This window comes from Triturus cristatus, chromosome 1_2 (assembly GCF_964204655.1).
Source record: "Triturus cristatus chromosome 1_2, aTriCri1.1, whole genome shotgun sequence".
In the NCBI taxonomy this organism is placed as follows: domain Eukaryota; kingdom Metazoa; phylum Chordata; class Amphibia; order Caudata; family Salamandridae; genus Triturus; species Triturus cristatus.
This window is the reverse complement of record NC_140580.1, coordinates 1,126,464,091-1,126,485,453: the sequence shown is the minus strand read 5'-3', so window position 1 is coordinate 1,126,485,453 and position 21,363 is coordinate 1,126,464,091. Positions and strand designations below refer to the sequence as shown.

Genomic DNA, 21,363 nt, shown 5'->3' with positions numbered 1-21,363 from the left:
TCACATAGTGGCAAAGTGTAGGCATCGTCACTGGGGAGGAAAGCAAATATTATGCGGATTACGTGTTGAGTTGACAGCACGTGATGAACGATGCTAAGGAAGTCTTTGATTTAGAATTTCAAGATGGACTCAGGCATGTGCTGCCAGTGCTTGTGCACATTTCAAAGCATCATTTGAGATGAAACTTAAAGAAAAGTGGATTTAAACTCCAGCAAGTGTTTCCTGTAAGAGGACTACTTTCTGGTACAATGAATCCATTAATTCTACATTGGTTAGCGACTGTTACACAGTTTTATGCACTTTTTCACCTTCAAATGATGGATTGTATTGAAATATGATGACTGTAGGAAAAAGTAATACTTAATAAAAGCGGTCTCATTTCCATCCTCCTTTGATGCGGTCCACCCATCAGCATTCACAATGGAGGAGTATCAATGGTGTCGAGAATGCAGGCAGTGAAATGCATTGGCAAGACAAAAATAAAGATCTTCTATCACTCCTGATCACACGGTTATTTACAGAACACGCTCTCCTGTGTCTGACAATCCTGTGTCTGTCCCAATGTCTAGCAAAATGATTAGATGGGTGGCGTTTTGCAATTCATCAGGCTACCCCATGCAATTGAAAGGTCTTGGGTACCACTGTGGGCGTCTTCCTTTGCCAATGAGATGCAGCGGATAATATGATACGCTCTGGTAAGGTGCCTCTACTCCACAAAGAAGAAACATTCCTCATTTGACCAATAACAACTGTGCTGATTATTGCTTCACAAGAACGAAAACCGTAAAGTAGACCCTGAAGAGAGAGAAACCAATAAGCCGCAGTCACTTACAGCTGGCTACCTTCTTTGGACACTGGGAGAGTCCTTCCACAGCATAGATGCACATGAAGAGAAGTCCTGATGGAGGCTGTGTTCTTCGTGTGATCTTTAATTGTCAAGTCGGGTCATCGTGGGGCTACATGTTATACTGATGCCTCAAGCTCATAAAGTAAAGGTGTGTCGGAAGCTGTGTCCTCAGCCCGAGCCGTGCAGGTAAGAGCGGTGGGGCCGGGGGATTTCGACAGACGACCATAAGGGAAAATGAATTATTTATTTAATTTCCCCTCGTGGTCGTCTGTCGAATCCTCCCAACCAACCCGGCCCCACCACTCTTACCAGCACGGGCTACGGCTGTGTGTCCTTCATGAGATCGTTAGATTTTAGGTCGGGTCATAGTGGGCCTACACATTACAGTTGCCTTGAGCACAGCAAGACAAGGCGTGTTGGAGGCTGCATTCTTAATGGAATCTTTTTATTCCATGTCTGGTCATCGTGACGCTAAAGGTTACACGGTTGCCTCGAGCAGATGAAGAAGCCAGTCTGAGGGAGCGTTCTTCATAAGATCTTTAGATTTAAGGTCTGATCATCATGAGGCAACAGGTTACCTGGTTGCTTTGATCACTTGAAGAGGACTGCTGGAGGTTGTGTTATTTGTGAGATCTTTAGATTGTAAACCTGTTATCGTGGGGCTACAGGTTACACTGAAGCCTCAAGCACATGAAGAGAAGGCCTGTTTGAAGTTGCAATCTGTGTGGGATCGTTAGATTCCAAGTCTGGCCATTGGGGGCTACAGGTTACACAGAAGCCTCAAGCACATGAAGAGATGGCCTGTTGGAAGTTGCAATCTGTATGGGATCGTTAGATTCCAAGTCTTGTCATCGAGGGCTACAGGTTGCACGGAAGCCTTAACCACAAGAATAGAAGGCCTTTTGGAGGTTGCAATCTGTGTGAGATCGTCAGAGTCCAAGTCTGGTTATCAGGGGCTACAGGTTGCACGGAAGCCTCCAGCACATATACAGAAGGCCTGTTGGAGGCTGCAATCTGTGTGAGATTGCTAGATTCCAAGTCTTGCCATCGGGGGCTACAGGTTGCACAGATGCATTGAGCACATTAAGAGAAGGCCTGTTAGAAGCTGCTTTGTTCGCGAGATCTTTAGAGTCTAATTCTGGTCAAAGTAGGGCCACCGGTCACACCGTTGCCTCTAGAGATTTTGAATTTATCGCTATGTAATCAAGTTTATTTAAGCAATCTTCAAATAAGCCCTTTTGTAAATAAATGGACAAATAACAGATGATCGTCACAAGTTAGAAGGCTCAAGTATGAAATATCTCTGGAATTTTCAACAGACACCTGTGTCATACTTGATAAAAAGCTTGGTGCACAGGATATACTGACTTCAACAAGACCTTTGGCCAATGCCAGCCACGATCTCAAGGAAGGTGAGTCACTTGCACGCTTACTTGGGAGTTTTGCAGCCACGTTCTGCATGTGATGTAGTCAACTAAGAGTGGCGTCCAGAATAAACATGAAGCATTGCAAGAGTCCAGGTGAGACAGCACTGCTGCAGTAACCAGGGAGCAACAGTTGAGATGAGGTACCACTGCAGCGACAACCGAAGTGCAACACTCAAGGTGAGGCACACTGCAGTGGTAACCAGTAGGAAAAGAGTCAAGGTGATGACACCACTGCAGTGCTAACCATGCTGCAGCAGTCCAGGTGAGGCACACTGCAGTGGTAACCAGTAGGAAAAGAGTCAAGGTGGGACACAGCTGCAGTTATAACCAGGGTGCAAGAGTTAAGGTGAGACAAAAATGCAGCAGTAACCAGGGTGTGGCCCTTAAAGTGAGATGTAGCATTTACCACTGTGCAACAGTCAAGGTGTAGCATCACAGCAACAGTAGATGGGACACCACAGCTGCGATGACCATATACATCATTCAAGATGAGATACCGCTGCAACGGTCACTAGGGAGAACTTGTAGGCATCGTCAAGCGAGGAGGATGTGCTTATGCAGTTTCAAGAACACAAACATGAGGTCACTACTGAAGAGAAGACCTAGGTTCGCAACCAGCGCACGAGAACTTACCAGTGATCACACAGTGGGAGCCCACAAGTAGAGTCAGCCACATTCTTGGCATTATCGTGGTGGGGTAGGGGGGTATTTCTGCCAGTTATCAGGAATCTACTTGGACCAGGACATCATTCACTACAATTTATATTGAGCCAGCGAAACTAGGAATGACTGCACAGGCCACACGGTTATGCCCTACCGTCGCCACCACTGGCAGACTTAAAACTGGGACGAGCGTGGAGAGAATACATGCCAGTACTACACAACACACAGAAATAAACGACAACAACAAGAAAACACCCAACAAATCTATCAACTCAAACTCCTGGGGTGACTGACAAGCTGGAGACGAGACAAATGCGAGTATCATCAGCACACAACTGTACATGCACGTTCGTCATTGCGGCATTTATACACAATCTGCAATACCAGTCCAGTCCATGTTATGCTAAAGCAATGACCCAAACATCTGTGACACGACTGATCATCAGATAGGCATTCTTTTTAACGGTTAAGGTTCGGTTATCAGTCGGCTGTCTCAATCTGAGAGTTATCCGACAAGGGCTTGAGAATTAGAGGAAACAACACCACACAAAAGACACAGAGGCACAGATTCAAGCAAATTTGATTTCCAACATAAACTGATGGCATGAAAAAACAACCGAGAAGAATGAAACAGACTTCAATGTTCCATGACTCTAGTATGATGGAGACAAATACATGCAATGTCAAATTCGTACGAAAAAGAACCAAGCGTGCTTGACTGCAATGTTCAAATATTGGAATTCTGAAATATCGACAGATCCACTGAAGACAATGCAGTGGCTCCCGGCCAATAACATCTGGTACAGACCTTCCATTCCAGCATTCCTAAGCTTGTCTTTTCTGTTTCTCCCTGCTTATTCTAGAACATTCCACCCTCAGTGGGTGTAATGTTCAAACCACATTGCAGTCTTTTTGCCTCGTGCTTTAATGGTTGTTAAAGGCCCCCTCCCTAGTTATACGCCCTAGCTATAAGGATGAAGGTCTTGAACAATTGTTATTGCCCTCGGAAGCATGCTATAAAGCTAGGTTAGAACAATGGAATGTTGAGAGATCTATTGAAGGCAATTAAGTGGCTCGGGCCAATAAAGCCTGGCTCTGCTCCAACATACCAATAGTTATCTGTTTGATTTTCCACTTTTAATTTAGAAAATTCGACTCCTAGTGAATGGAATACTCTAATCGTATTATAGCCCTTCCGCCTAGGGCTAGAGCGATTGTTAAAGGCCATTGCCCTAGTAATAGGCACTTGCCTGAGGGGCAGGCCTATAACTTGATTCAGGCTCTTTAACAGTTGTTATAGCCCATAGCAGCAGGCAATTATGCTGTAGTAACAATAACAACACTAAAACTATTATTACAAATGATTGCCCGCAGGTGGCTATTCATTACCCTCCCTGTAATTATGAGCCTGAGCTGCAGGGGAGGACATATAATGAGGGGAGGCTAATTAACAGTAGTTATTGTCCTGCAGGTGCGGTCAATAAGGCTATGAGAACTCCCCTTCTTAACTTGCCCAGGGGTGAATTTAGTGCAAGCGAGCCCCTATGTTGTGCTGTGTCGGACCCTCCCCTCCCTAAACTTAAGGGTAATTTAAGATCCAATGACCAGTACAAAGAAAAAAAACACAAATGTCAATTTTTTTTCTTCTGATTTTCTCCTGGCCTATAGGGCACACATTCCCCTTAAATGAAGGAATAGGAGGCACAGCGCCCCAAAGAGAACAGCCTGTGAAATAGGGGACGCTGAACAGGACTAGGTTAAATCCTTGCCCCCCGGTGGGCTGAATTCACCACAGAAGCAGAGCCCCCTAAACAGCAGGGAGCTGGCACACGCCACGCGGTGCTCCCTTGCTGGCCCGCAGCCATAGCCATGGCCCACAAGGGCACCATTTTGATTGCTGGTCAGATACCAGCATTTAAAGCATGTCTATTATTGTAGTTGTCATTACTAAATATTAACAAAACAATTGCTTTCATAGTTAAAATTACGAATATTCTTATTAATCCTGGATTATTACAAAACCTTGCATACACAAGATGCCTTGATCCTTAGTTGATTGGCCCCAGAAGGATAAAGGACTAAATGAGTCCAAAACGGTGTATGTTCTTCGGATAAAAACAAAACGGAGGCCTTTGTTTTATCACAGAAGAATAACTTTCTGAAAAGCAAGAGGCAAATTCTTGTATGGCAGTCGACCAACCCCAGCATTAATTGAAAGTTGGTGCTTAGAGCTCACAATTTTGGTAGAAACCAGGGGTAGATACACACCAAGAAACCGTCCCGTAAGCGTGCAGAAGTTAGTTCACGACTTCCAGATGAATCACCAGGAGCAAAGCTGAAGGGGGTGTTTGGCTGTTAGAACCAGGAGTAAATGCATCCTCTGTATGGTAGGTGGATGTAAGGACTCTCTGCTGGTCATGGGTCATGAAGCCAAAAGGGGAGAACTGCATTTCCGCACAATCCCAGCCAGGGAACCCAAGGACTTCATGACTGCCTACAGGGCTTGAGTATCACAAGGTAGGTAATCCTTTCATCGTGCCTTGGGCTGAAAGGGCTTAGTGACCCAAGGGATTCCCCCGCCTTACTCTATATGTGCGGAAGGCCAGCATGGAGTCCACACTGGGGCCCTACAACCACCTGTCAGCTAGGGGGCTCTCCTTGTTGTCCTTTGTCCTCACCAGCTCGTGGGAAACACTGACAGCTGACATCACCACCCGGTTGGCAGGCCACTGGCTGTGACAGAGGCAGGGATCCCGGCCTATGATTGGTTTTAGTCTTGCCTCCTCCTGTAACGAGCAGCTGGGTGGCGGCTATGGGGCCTTCTTGGGGAGAGGCTCCCACCAATCTAAGCCAGCGATGAAACTGGCGGATTTTCAGTGTCAGCTTTTCCAATTCTGCAAGGCTTTTTTTGTATAGCACACAATGCAAGGATAGGTCAAGGTCTTCAATGTGGTTGAGAATTTTTCAAAATATCAGTTTCCTCTAATTAACACCCCCGAGCAACCTTTCCAGACTCCACCTTCCCAACAGCCATTAAATCATGGACAACCCCAGCTGCAGAATGCTCTAGGTGGCTACACCAACTGAATTGTTGGGAAATCTCAGGGTCATATCCCCCCAATCTTATTGACCATTTTATGACTCTGCAGAAATCCAACAGACCTTCTGCGTAACGTCGACATTGCCTCCCGGTCTTCCAATCAAAGCAACTCATTTATTTCCAGAACCCGACAAGGTGCATTTCACCTGCACGAAACCCATTTCTCATAACCCTGTGAAGATCTGACAGCTTGATGAGAAGGTTTACACTGACAAGATGGCTGGATTATCCACAGCTTGAATGACATATACTTCCAGTAGCCAGAGAATGGAGATGGCGGTGTTTCAAGTCACTTTTTAGATGCAATAACTGGTGAGGACTAGAGTGCCGGCAGCCAGGCAGAACTAGCCGTCTATGGCTTATACATGCAGGAAGCCCACCATAGGATCTGGCGGATGGAAATCACATGCATTGTGCAACATTCTAGGATGCCGGAGAAGGAAGCCCAGAAAGCAGATACAAAGGAAGAACTTTACCTGGGAAGGTTAGCAGCTGGCGTAGACGAAGAAGCTGGCATTTGGGAAGAAGGGCTGGTTGGCTGAGATGACTCTGGCGCTCGAGGGACTCTTCCCATTCGGTACCAAATACCCATGTTATTCAGTTCCCTTTAGGATAAAAAGTCAACATTAATTCTTAATGCGTTATCACTCCAAGAAAATCACAGAACATTTTTATGGCTAATTTTATTTTAAAAAGCAATCAAAAATGTTTGGATCCTATCTAAAATATGACATATTGTCTTATAATGTGTTACTTTTGTTGGAACAATATACATGCATACAATATTATATGGCTGTAGAGTCGTTCATTCTATCTAAATTAAAGAATATATTCAGGTTGCAATTCGTTTCTAAAAGAGTCTCCAGAAAATTATTACTTTCTGTAAAACTACAATCTTATAAATAACTGAAAACTTTACAGATAAATGTAGAAGTTTCATGAGTTGCTACTGCGTCATACTGTGACTTCATCACACGCAGGGGTGCGACCACAGCTGAAGGTGGATTTGAATTTCACCCATGTGTGCCAACAAAGGGCGTGGAATTGAGATCCAAGAACTGTGCGTGAAGCTGAAAAGCAGGAGGCAAATTTTGTGACAAGCTGAAAAACTAACTTCATAGTGGAGGACCGCACAACTGGGGAGGATGGGATTTTATCTGAACTTGTTTGTGAGGGATGTAAGTTAGCAAGGCATCTCAATGAGCGACTAGGAGACATCACACCCACGCTGGGCTAATGAGACATGCCCTCAATAACAAGGCTCTGCAGATGATCCAAGATGGAGGAGGCAAAGAGATTGCAAAATGGCGGTCAGTTTTCCAAAGACTTTCAACTGGGATAGGTAGGCCGATGTTTCATGAAATAATTCAAACTTAGAGAAAATAGGGAGGTCCGTCCAGTGAAACCAGAGGAGAATAAGACTTACATTATTGGCTAAAAATGCATTTTAGAATAAGTGGCTTTTTATAATGGAAATCTATAGTGGGCGTACCTTTGTTTAAGGCAACTGGGTCTAAATAGTGTTTGAAAGCACAAGAAAACACACATAGGCTTCCATAGTATCTTGTCCACTGCACTTAAAGATGATCTTTTGGCTCAATGGGGTACAGGATTGGGGTTTATGTGGGCTACAAGCAGTGGCACCCCTTTCAAGTCTGAGTGGCACTGCACCTGTGCCTAGAGAAGGGTTTCTTAAGGTTAGGCACAGTTGCCAGCATAACCCTGGATCCAGGTGTCATGTCCTTTAGGCTAGTCCTGTCATGTATACCCCTATTTTCATACATTGTCCCATCCACATGACAATAATGATTCTAAACAGGTGACCTTTTACCTAGTAGCTTTCTCCTGTCTCTTCGACACCAGGCTCTTAGTCTTCTATCATAATCCCTGTATCTGACGTACATAAACATGTCCCCAGGCATAGCAGAATTATTCTGTATAAGGGTCACCACATTTTTTTCATCCTTGGCCAATAGCCTGCTGTGCATGATCGCATTTGTTTAGAAAAACATAGGTGATTGTTTTCAAAGCATCCATGATTGTTTTAAAAACATATTGATTCTAGAAAAAACCCTAGAGTGACCACTCTAGTATAAAAGACCCTCACTCAATTAGAGGAGAATTCCTTCCAAGCTGACACAGGGTCCTGCATGCTAAATCTTCGACATGCAGCAGTCTGACATCCCTTGCGGGGTGTCATCCTCGACGCAGAGACAGGGTCCTTCGTTCTAAACCATCAGGTGAGGGAGCTGGTTCTTCCCTAGGGGTTTCTTGGCTACAGATACATATAGCTACACATAGATACACGCATATACATGCTACACATACAGATCTAGGCTAGGTACATTTAGGCAAATTACTTAGGGCGCGCATTTTAGGAATATGCAAGTGCTGCTCTTTTTATCTGAACTGCTCATGTTCATCTTATTAGCACTATGGTAGAAATGGATCTACTATTTACTATATTGGTACCAGCAATCTCTTTTGGATGCTTCTGTCTCCCGATTGTCGCAGCACATATGTTTTACACAAGGCTTCCGCTGGACCAATAAATACTGAAACGTCCTAATCGCCATCCTGTCTATTTTCTGAGAGTAAGCAAGCATGATTGTCTGAGCGAAATGTACTGTACTATTTTCCAGGATCCTTGAGGGATCAGTGTTGTCATTTTCTGTGGTTGCCAGAGACTACCTACATCACTGTATACTACAGGGGGGTGGTAGTGGCACTGTAGAGCTAGCTGGTCTAATGGCTGACATATCCTGTGGAGGTGTCCTTAAGCAGTAGGGACACAAAGCCCTCAGTTTAGGCCATCCAAAACACGCAGGTCCAGGGGGATTCCTAGGAACTACACGACAGAGGCAGCCCAAAGTACAGCGTAGAAGAACAGCAACAGTTTTAGGGGTCCTTGCAATGACCACCTTGACGTCTAGAGTGCCAGAGTAAATTATATGATTAAAAATGAGCCATCAAATAAGTGCAGGATAGGAAAAAGAGCGCTTCATGGAAGTGAATTCTTTCACATTATCTTGTGCATCTCCTCTAGACTCCAATTTCCTTCTGTCGCAGAGGAAGTCAGAACTATAACCAGAGACATGTCTCTATTTCTTCAAAACATCAACACTGAGTCCAACAGCGTGCTTCTCGAGAAAGATTCTGTTGAACAGATACTTAAAGATAATCCTCATCATTTTAAAGCCTCTCAGAGAAGGGAACTTGACTCAGACAACTGGAGCATCCTCAGAATAAAGCCATTTGGTTGATAACACTACTAGTATATCACAAGGCAAAAGTAACTTAAATCCCACCTCAAAATCCCTAAACTACACAATTACATATACTGTGATCTAAATGTGGTATGGGGTAGAAACACCTCATACACTCTAATTACACCAGCATGAGAACAAACGCTCCAAATCCATATTAAACAGAAGTTCAAACCTTGGAAAACATGCTAGGTGCAACTGGGCAAACTCATCCTCTCATAGAAAGACATTTTTTAAATGGTGGCCCTGCCTAGCATCAGATTTGTTTATTTAGAGCAAACATTTGTCAAGTATCCTGCTAGTTGCTCAGTCTCTGTGGTTGAACAAGGGCAGGAGGTGATTCAGTATCCCTAGCGCCGAAGAAAGAAACAAAGGTGGCGCAGACATTTTGATGGATACTATTGCCCTCGCTGGGTTCTGTGGCAGTCCAGGAAATAAACCCCAAACCATCGTCCTTCCAAATGAGATCACACATGGATCTCAGTGTGCTGGCTGCACTCTCCCTGGGAAAAATACAGAGGATCCATTTTAGGGTTCGAGGCCAATGGAGACCTTCTGGTCCCAGTGAAAAGTCATGTTACAAAGGTCACTGCTTTGGTTGGACATGCAGGGCCTGTGGGTCTACAGCATTTGATGTCCTGCCTTTTCCTTTAATCAGGGATCCGACGACAGGACTGGATTGGAAAGACTCCTCGTAAGGGTCATGTCAACTCAGACTCAAGCACTGCTTTGCCGACTGCCTGCACGTTGACAGTGGGCTGCCCAGTGCCTACATATTCCAGTTGGATCATAGCTCATTGTGGTGACCCGGAATGCCTGCCCACATACTTTTCTCCTTGATTGCATGATGCTGTGTCACCACAGGGCAAGCAATCCAACGGATGGTCAGAAACCAGCCGGCACAGGCTAACATCTCTCTACGAGCCCAGGTTGATCCTATTATCTGCCTGAGTAATATGCCGGCTCCAACTGTGGCCTGTAGTATTTATTGGTGAGGAAGAATTCTGAGGCGGGGCCATACAGAGGCGCACATGTTAAGGACTGCGGGGCACCGCTAAGTAAGGGTCTTATGCTCTTGGCGCTCTGTCTGCCAGCTGTCAATTAAACACTGAAAGGGCAAGACATCTATTCAAGTGCTGTTTTGTAAAAAAATGGCACAAACAGGATTCTTAGACCATAGTGAGTGATAATTGGGACAGACAATTGTAAAAACTGAGAAAAAAAGAAGGGGTCTATGATGAAATGTGTAAGACTGAAAAGGCTAGCGGTCCTCTTTTGCCAGAAACGTCAGCTCTCTGGGAGAATGAGTGGGAGTGCAGGGCTATCAAACGAGGTTCCACAGAGTCCTTGCTAGGGTGGGTCTGTCAAAGGGAATAGCTGCCCCTCTCTCCCTACACCTGAAGCCATAAAGAGACAGCAATTCATATGAAATCACAGTGTCATGAGATGGTGATTAATGTCTAAAATAATAGTCAAACAAGTAGTCATTGTTTGCAACGATAACATTTTTTACAAATTTCCCAAAAATAATACAACCAAAATCTTGTATTTAGTAAGTACATTAGAATATCGTTCAGGACACTCCTTTGAGGTTTTCTTAAGCGAAGCAGGTAACGGTGAAACTAGACCGTCTTTGAGGTCGAACTTACCCTATGAATGTGTACTGAGGCGGGGCTTGCTTCGATCTGCCCAGGATTCGAACGTCGCAAATAGCAGCTTCGGTTGAGTCCCGGGGGATGAACTTAATGCACAGCCTCTTCTTCCGAAAAGCTGTTTCTTCTGCAAAAATAAGTTTAAAATCAATTTAGAATTTAGTGTGGTGTGAATAGGCTGTCAATACTGAATCACATAGTCTTTTTCTATCAAGTGAAAGGTCACTCATGAATACTGTGCATGGCTGTGTGCGCTTCATCAAGTTAAGAATAGGATCTGTTTCTGTCCACTGCCTATACATGTGAGATCCATGTTCTTTACACTTGGTGGGTTTCATTAGTTCCACTCTGCAGCAGGGGTCACAGATGACACACAAAGAACTGAAAGCAGGGTAATTCCTTCAACCACACAATCAGCACACAAACCATCGAAGAGTGGAGAGTTCCAGGAGAAGCAAGACTCCTAACCACAGGAAATCGTCCCCTTCTCCTTGATCACCATTATTTCACCAGAAAAATATTCTTTTCTTTGGTTTAGTGGAGTGTTGGAAATAGGTTTTCAAAGCAAACACAAGGAGATGATGGACGGAGCGCAGAAACTTTCCAGACACTAACCCCCGTCATAGATCTGGGTTGAATCCATCATGGTTCTTTAGCTCACTATAAATAGGTTTTCTACAAACTATTCAATACCATGCCTTAAAATATGATGGGACTGCCAACTTGTGGTCAGTCCCAGAAGATGGGGAGAGGCCGAGTCAGAAAGAAGTTGGTCGGCCATTGATGCAACAATTCGATCTACAGACTCGATCACAAGTTGAGAGACAACCAGTAATGAAGACTACCTGGTTCTGAGCACTATGCTAAGCGCAATAGGGGTAAAAAGGCACCCAAGACGATTCTCCCTATGCGCTGCCCAAAAGGGGGGAGGTCTACCTGAATTAAAAGGTGGGCTTTAGCAGTGAGAGGTACCAATTTACTCTATCAGCATGACACTAAGTTGCATTATGCATATCTGAGTGCAGTTTTTAGTTCAAGTTTGCATTAAAGTACTTTTAATCTGGAAAGTCAAGTCCTAGAGGGGACAATCCTTCATTATACTGTGTGTTCATTAAGTGTTGTGCTCGAGTACCCCCACACTACCTCCACGAGAAGCCAGTGACTGCTCGCCATAGCAACCACTGACAGCTGGGTGATGAAGTGGTTGTGCTTGGTCCAGTACGTATAGCCAAAGTAGGACCGACCCGAAGACACCAGAGGCACACACACTCAACCTGCATGTTTGAGCCACAGTAGACCTGCCTGCCCAATTATCCGTTTCTCGCCTACTCCCCCGAACAGAGTCCGGCACTGGACATCTCAGAGCAGACCACTGCCAGCTGGGAAACGGAGAGATGAGACTTGTTAGGCCGCAACCATTGTGTAAAAGTCATGAGTGACAGCAAGGAATACAATTTCTGTGGTGCTGTAGGGAATACACATGGGGTGATGCAAAACTTTCCCTTGGGCAAATCGGGCCAACTTGGCTCTTCTTTGGGAAGAGTGAAACTGACACACCTGCAGTTTTAACCTAGTCAGTGTGCACTAAACAGAGCACCTGTCTGCGTGGGCGAGAAGTGCATGGAGTAGTTCTATGCAGAACCTTCAGGTAAAGGAGCATTATGCCTTTCATAGTTTAGAGATTTAGTTTGCTGAGGAAGTTCAGCAGCACTGGTAGGGGTGCTACCACCCAATTCCTCTGTACAAATTTGTCAACTTGAAGGCATTTGGAAAACTTAGTAGCCATCAACTCTTTCTGTTTATTAAAGTTCCTCATAGATTTTCTCTGCAGAAACATCAGCTGACTGACCTATCTTGACAGCTGTACCAATGAGGCAAGCAGATCAGCTCGTAAATAGCTCATGCAGGATGGAGACCTCTACGCAGAGATCTAATGTGTGTCCAGCAGGTCTCAGCATTACAACACATGTAAAATAGCTCAGGTGGTTTATGTGTATGCTGCAGTGCAGTGTTTGTTATATGTGGGTGGTAGGTTTATGTAGGAATAAGACGGTTAGTTTGCCAATGGATTTTTTTGCAGAGTTAAAGATACAACCGGCAAGTCTTCAGTTCCAATCCAAAGAAGATCCAAAGAAGATCCAAAGAAGACTGCACAGAGGTTGAAGTAGTCGCTGCACAGATCTAGTGCACAATAAGCAAAATAGTCCCTCTTGGTTGATCAAGTGCTAAAGGAGCTCTTTTACATCACTTAAGGCGCCGCAGATGCAAATGTTGCCCCTTCTGTAGCACACATTTTGTTGATGCACTTTTTGCCCTAGCATGATGTGGATTGGAGTTACCGCTTATCCATGGGGGCAAAAAGACCCCCGAGAAGAGATACAAATGAACCATCCAAGACGTTGACCTAAGGGTGCCTATGCGGAGAGGGACAGAGGGTCCCAGAGAGTCCCACCTAAGAGGGTTGTTATAGAGCAGGATCACAGACAGGCTGGGGGTGGACATGCAGAGACGCAGGCAGCAATGCGGTCAGTCTCTGCATGCCCGTATTGAAACACGACTGCTTACGGGGATCCTTAAGGCCCTAGGAAAGTAGGTGCAGCCCCCTTCCTGTACCCACCATCCTGAGGAACTTCAAGGACCCACATACGGAGGATGGGGGCCTTTGCAAAGAATCAGATGGTTGCTTCAAACTGCTGCTTAACACTTCCCTGCTATCCTCTCTAGCGCTTGCAACTAAATCAGATCGTTAGCGCCTACCAGAGAATACTTGGGCTAATCAAAGGCTCTTTTTGTATGTGATGGAAACTGACAGTTGTGTTACATGTGTGACACATTTACTGGAGGATTCCAACCCAGAGTGGAGTTTTACTGCATAAGGTAATGGAGATTTATTGCAAGGTAATGAAAAAGTAATTTATTAGGAACAGTGCAATGTAAATTGCACTGTTCCTATAAAAAGTTTATCGTTCGTGGTCTTGAACAGTGTCAGTGTAAAAGTCATTCATTGAAGGACTGCAGCTGAAGTCCACCAGCTCTGCCTAACGCAAGGGCACAGATGAGCCAGAGCTGAGCTGGGTCTCCGGGATATCACCATGAGGTGACTCTAATACTAAGAAGGAAGTTACAGACTCAGAGCTGATCCTGAAGACGTGACATGGCTGAGAAGCTCGAGGGCCAGTAATGGACCTGGCTCACTGACACAGAAGACAGACTCACTTCCAAACTGGCTTTAGAAGGAAGTGTCTCCTGTTGGATGCTGTTTGAATTCTACTACACCCACTTTGCAGATATTTACTGTCAGTGGGGGATGGAACTGTTGAAAACTGGTTCTGTTACGTTTTTATTTTGTGTGTTTAAGAGCTTGATGGTTTTTATTGTTTTGCATGACCTGAAATAAATAAACCTCCGAGACCATTGCACCTTCGGAGGCTTCCTTTGGCCTATTAAAATTGTTCATTGGTATTCTCTCATTCAACCGGTCAAGCACCACAACTCAAACGCCATTGTACGAATTAAGCACCCTGAATAACACCCTTTCCGCAGCACAGGAGAGGTCGGTGATGCTTCTTCCACCTTGAACAGTAGTGACTCCGGTTTGGTCCTCAATCAGCACTAAGAGCATCACCGGCCCTGGAGCCACTGCAGGGAATTACGTTAAGAGTTCTGGACTGGTCCTCTTTACTTTCTGGATATGTTCAATCTGTCCAGATGAAATCCTCCAGGTCCATTCTCCTTCCACGCTTCATGCAGTATCCAAGGCGTCAATGCTGCCTGCTTCTCTTGCCAACATCGACACAGAATCGCAAAGAAACCTCATCAACGTCACACACATCGCCATCCATCAGTGCACTATAGCACTTCTCAAAATGACATCACGCGCTTAAGAAAGCCCATCCATCTAGAAGTCTTCCCATCATGCCACCGCTCCGCTCACTTGCTTCTTAGTGGTTCACCCATTGCAACTCCTCTGATGCGTCATCACAACTTTCATTACCTGGCAACTTACAGGGGCTGAAGAATCCATCCCTTCCTTTATTTCATGTCCTTCATGCACTACATTTATAAGTCACCTCTCTTCTAACCCCGATATCCAGGACATCCTTTCCCAGACTTCTGTTCTGTTGTCCGAACATCTTCAGGCTCAATATTGGTAATTTATGGGCAACTGATCATTAATCCCCCTCACAACCATTATTTGCACCGTAGCCCCAGAAATACAGCCATCTCTTGGAAAAACGAAAGCGTTTTCATTGGTTACCAGAACATCAAACTCTACAGTATTACTTTTTGCTCAAACTATAGACTGTGCTAACTACATCGGTGGGCGCACTGCAAACCACCAGGAAGACTTCTCTTCCCATTCTGTATTCATGAAAAACCGAACCTTCTCACAGCCATACTCAGCTTCTGCTCCAACACTGACAAACACTCTCCCTTCTGATGTCAGTCCTGCACCCGATCGCCACCTCTTCTTCAGAAGGTGGCACCAACACAGCCCCGGCCCGCCTCCTTGCCAAACAAAAATGTAGCTATGCTTCCAAGAGTTTCTTCATTGTTTTGTAAACTGCACCCATTTCCCTAGGTTATGCAATGCTGAGGAAAACACAAACAAATGTCAAATAAAAACAAATGATGCAGCACAGCCTGTCACAGGCAAGCAGTGATCGTTAATGGCCATTCTCCTGACAAACTGATAATGTTATAAATGCACCGTAACTATCTTTGCAAGGTGAAAATCAGATTACTTAGCTGGGATGCAGTTATACCAGAGTATACATCAGACTCTTGAATCCGTCCAATAATCCAAATTCCAAAACCAGGCAGAAAAAGGTAGGTTTGTGTTTTTTATCCTCCAAAAATTCTAGAATTAAAGTTTTGAAAAGTAATTCCAAACCTCAAAGAATAATTTGACATAACTAAAAATTACCATCCTCTGCCTGGTTCAAACATGGCTTCTAGTGCTGCTTTGTCTGCCTGGCTCAAAAAGGGCTTCTTGGCACTTAAGGAGCCTCACCATCGGAAGCATCTTCAGCTGAATGATCTGGTGCAGGACCAGAAGGATGCACTTTCTTGACATTACTGGCTAGAAAATGTGGAGACACACTAATGACTTCACAGGCCGCGACAGCGGAGGCTACATTTTCAAAGGCCCTTGATGTCCTATTAAACCCAATTTTCACAACTGTAACTGGATCAGTGATTCTGCAAAAACTAGTGTCCACAATAGTCACCACCTGCATTTCCCAGCACTGCACTGGTGTAGCACCAATAAGCAGTGACTTATAACAGAGGAATTTATTACAACAGACGTTGGGGACCAAGAAACGCATGAGTGAGAGGGATGGGCTGGTTGCATGAACAGATGGCAGGAACCTCCATTCAGTGAACATTTGTCTAGTATGGGTTGTAACAGCTACAACCCAGTGTAAACTAAAGGCCAGACGCAAACATGCAGACGCCACTTGGAGCAGCAAATAATAACAATATATATTACTGCCAGGTGCTGGGTCCTCCCAAAAATTTACAGAAAAAATATTTTATTTTTGTAGACTGCTAGAGTTAGGGGAACAATTTAGGAGAGGTTGGGATGGAACACAAGGGCAGGTGAGGGTATGCAATAGAGGAGCAAATGGGGGAGTGTTTGAGGGAAGCAATGTGGAGTTGGCATTGGAGAATAGAACACAAAATATTAACCTGGGGTGGGAGGGCTGAGAGAGCAAAACGGAGCGCAGGGGGGGGGGTATTTAATGGAGTAAGTAGCACACGAAAGAAAGAGCCAGTGGGGTAGGTGGAGCAAACTGAGCACACATGGGACAGGGTATTTGGGGGAGGATCAGCAGATGAGGGAGAGAGCAAGAAAACACATACACTCTGAGGGCCGAAAGGAAAACAAAACAGTAGTCAACTCAGTGTGAGCAGGAAAAGGATACAAGTCATTAAATCAACAAGCATTGGCATAGCCAATAGGTCTCGCCTTTGGAACCTTATAAGTGTTTAGCCATGCAACAGTTGCATAACTAAATACTTATAAGGTCCCAAAAGCGAGACCTATTGGCTATGCCAAGCGGCCGTGAAAGTGATCGCGATCAAACATCAAAGCAGCCGTGTGGCCACGAAAGTGAAAGTAATCGCGATCAAGCGCAGCGCGGGCGCCTGCACACATGCATTGTAGCTCTAGGCTGGCCATGGTAGCACATTTTGGAGCCCTCTCGAAAAGTCTCGCCAGACCAGCGCATGCGCTGGGTCAGGCGAGACCTAAAAAGAAGCTATGATGCTATAGGGGAGGGAGGAACCCAAGAAGAGGAAGAGAACATCAAATAAGCAAGCAAATGAGAGTGATGAGAAAGCCAGCCAATGATAAACAATGGGCAGGCTCTAAGCCCACTGTAAATTTTTGGCATGGCCCACAAGAGGTTTTTTGCCATCCGTAGGCGACACCTAAAAAGTAGTTCCTCGAATGTAATCAGTGGAAGGATTCAAGTCAATCACTCAACATCCATGGTAAAGAAGATACGATCCAGGGTAGGGAGACAGAAAATGTGACTTAAATAGTCTACTCATCCTAAATATAATTCTCTTGACCCATAAACTGGTTTCCAATTATGTGATCCTGGGCACACATTTTAATTCACTGAGCTGCCATTTTCGTCTTTTGTCACATATGAGAGCACCTTCAAACACGCGAGTTCAGGATGTCTGCTTTAAAAAAATCATTTTGTTTGATCTAATAGACTAAACTTTTGCTTCATATATAATACAAATCTAGCCACATATAGGATACAGATGACCGCTGACTTGCCCCTTAGATCATTATTAGGATTGTCATCAGGACGAGGCCAGGAATGTTTCTCAAATCATGTTTGAAAACGATCACTTTCAATGAATACATACCTAAAGCATGAAGTGGCAGCACACTCATTTGCAATCAGCAGATTTTCCATTGAAATGGCCACAAAATGCCCCACTGGCATGCAGTTTTACTGATAAAACCATATAGTGTGCACACAATGTTTAGAAATAGTGTTTCTGCAAATATTTGTCATTTGCACATCACCAAGTAAAGTGTTCTGATTTGTTTTGCTCCTATTTAAATCTTTGTTTGCATCGCACTTCTGAATTGCAAAACAAAAAAGTGCTTTGGTAATTCCAGATATTTTTTTAAATATTTGTACTGTTCATTTACAAGCTGTTTAAACCCTGTAACTGTAATAAGAGAAAGAAAAGTAAACACCATTTTCCAGGATAAACTGGACATTTGACCTCTGACCTTAGACAGCAAAGGGGTCAAGAAAAAACAAGATTTAAGGGTGTTTTATTTGCTCATTCACTTTCAGAATGAACAGAATACTTGTTCCTTTCCATTTTTTCACTCGCCTGAATGGATGAGTAGGTCCTATAAATAGCTCGACCTGACAAAATCTGACTCGCTATAGCGAGTGGGCGAGTCGATTTTTTGCGTCCTGGGGACACACAAGGAGGCAAAGGTAAGACATTGAATAAGAAGCAAGCAAATGAGACTGAAAAGAAATCAAATAAGTGATAAGCAATGGACTGAGCACAAGTCCACTGTAAGTAATGGTATTGTCCACAGTAGTTCTTTCTACAACAGAAAGCAAAGACTGACATTTGACCTCTGACCTTAAACAGACAGCAAAGGGGTCAAGAAAAAAACAAGATTTAAGGGTGTTTTATTTGCTCATTCACTTTCTGAATGAACAGAATACTTGTTCCTTTCCATTTTTTCACTCGCCTGAATGGATGAGTAGGTCCTATAAATAGCTCGACCTGACAAAATCTGACTCGCTATAGCGAGTGGGCGAGTCGATTTTTCGAGTCCTGGGGACACACAAGGAGGCAAAGGTAAGTCATTGAATAAGAAGCAAGCAAATGAGACTGAAAAGAAATCAAATAAGTGATAAGCAATGGACTGACCACAAGTCCACTGTAAGTAATGGTATTGTCCACAGTAGTTCTTTCTACAACAGAAAGCAAAGTGAGATCTAAAAACCGCTAAAGCGAACTCGGAACCACAGTACTAGTGATTTAGGGTCAAAAATACACTCAGGATTTGCAACCCTAAATTCTATTTCTGACTGCATACTCATTTATGTACACTGGCCCTTCAACCAACACTGAAAATTAGAAATGCTTTTCAGCTCTGAGAAACACAAGCTGCAATTCTAGATGTGCAAGATCCATGCAAATGTTTACTCCAAAATCTGGTTAATTCTTCAATATCCTGTTTTACAGAGTTCCAATATGGCTTGCTCTTGCTTTCAGACACACTTTCTATGAGCAAGTGCTTCAAACATGTTCACTTACATGCAGCAGAAAACCTGTGCCAGAAATGGTGCTCCTTCATACATAACACTTGGCGTGTCTCCTCAAAGACCGGGAGCCAGCCGTTTCATTTGGATTTTTTTCACCATGCTCTCTCACAATGCACGATTCTACCATCTGTAGCACGGTCGTCCTAAGAATCGTATCTACTCATTATACGTGCCTAATCAGCAGTAATTTTAAGTAAGCATACTATACTCAGAAGAAGCGTGCTTAGTCATTTTAATGGCTGTAGGAAAGTACACCGGTGAGAAACAAAGCTTTTAAAGTAAGCTGAGGATCACAAAACAATATATATTGTTATTGGTTATGAGGCTGCACTCCTTTGCTGTTGCTGAATTACTGTACAGAAAAATGTTTCCTTAAATTAAAGAAATCTACTGGAAATATAAAAACAAAATGCAAAAATCCAGGGGGGGGGATCATGAACAAACAATAATGAAAGAGAATTAAACAGCAGCAACTCTCCTTCGGTCCATGAAATTGAGGAGTTCCTGCGATTTCGGAAACCTCTTTCTATATCTATCATATATATCCAGATCTCCATCTAGATCCATATACTGTATTGCGAATGAATATATCCAAAGTTTTCAGTAATACAGTTTTAAATTAGATGCTTGTGATGCAATGTTGTCATCATCATGTATGTCACATCTAAATTTACCAGGCATTCTGCAATGCACTGGCAACAAGACAGACTTGCTGATCGAGCTTCTGGCATAAGATATGTAAGATCGGTTATTACAGGAGGAGATATGTATTGCCATTGTCCGAACAGATCCCTTTACTTATTGACGACCTGGCATGCTGGAGAGAAATGCACAGTTATACGTGAGCAATGAGATACTGGTTATTAATATTGACCACCGATGGACTCTATTTCCAAACATGATATTGGTTCCTGACGTCTACTGTGCGTTAGCATAATGGACTCAGATAGCTGCTGAACAATGAGATGCTGTCCGTTAGCATCTTCCCTCATATATAAACTAGAAAATTACAAATTTAGCAAAGATGACCATTGAGGCAACTTGTTTCAGTCGTTTTATGGATCTTTCAGTCAGCTGTAGTTTTTTCAGAACAAGATGAAAAACATTGGGCTTTGGAAAAAAATAGCACAAGCCACAACTAAGTGATGGTCTACACCAGTTAACCATCATCAAGGGACTCAGGACCCCGTTCAACAGATCATCGGTCATCGCATCTGTCTGGCTCATCAATTACATGCAGGAATTGGCGGCTTGAAAGAGAATAAGAGCACGGCTCCTCCCCGGCTCTTCAGACCTGTGGAGCTCCCCATGGCTTCTCCTCTACCTCGATCTGGTTGACTCATGATGACTGTCCACCGGCAGGTCTAACATCAAAGTTCCAAATATGGGGAGACACCAACTGGGGACATGCGACCAATGGAGACTTATGGAACAGCCACCTTAACACTCAGTCAAGGAGGGAGACGGTCGGGGGGTTCACTACAGAAGCAATTGTATCCTCAGGCAATTGTCATGTGTGCTTTTTGTTCTGTGCCAGAACACACAAAAAAACAGTTAGAAAAAGAAAAAAATCCAATTACGATTTCTCATCTACGGCAAGGACACTCAAATCCCGTTCTACGTACATGCGCAATGTATCACCACCTTTTTCTGCCTCTTTGCAAACACCCTCTAAATGCAGACCACTGCAGTCCTCACCGGCTCCCCTTGCTGCCAGTCGCCTGTTCCTCTTGCCTGATTGCTTCTGCCCTTGGGAGTGAGCCTTGCCAGACAGCCTTGTCTGACAGCCAGTTCTGCAGTTAGGGAAAACCTTCTAGGTTCTAGCTACGTCAGCCCTACTAGGATCCAGTGACTTTAGGCTCCAGGCTAATTGGCACTCGCTGTTTTCCCACTTCCTGCCACCCGTTTGCCGCCACCCACCTCCTCAGCGCCACTCCCAGGACCTACTTAATGCAGGTCGCAGCAACCAGTCTGTGCCGATCCACGCCTGGACCATGCCCAGCACCAGGAACCCTGGCCCCCTGCCACCAACAGAAACTCCAACACAGAGATCCATGCCCTGGACGTCGCAACAACTG

At 44.3% G+C, this 21,363-nt stretch overlaps 1 protein-coding gene across 4 annotated transcripts in view; it reads right to left on the bottom strand.

Annotated features, from left to right (window-relative positions):
- Positions 1-21,363, bottom strand: part of MVB12B (multivesicular body subunit 12B) — a 390,107-nt gene that overhangs the window by 208,634 nt on the left and 160,110 nt on the right. For all 4 annotated transcript variants that reach the window (XM_085613813.1, XM_085613812.1, XM_085613811.1 and 1 more), the window contains exons 5-6: positions 10,953-11,082; positions 6,514-6,642 (exon numbers count right to left, since the gene is read on the bottom strand). In XM_085613813.1, coding sequence (XP_085469939.1) covers positions 6,514-6,642; positions 10,953-11,082 — 259 coding nt within the window. The remainder of the gene's footprint in view (positions 1-6,513; positions 6,643-10,952; positions 11,083-21,363) is intronic.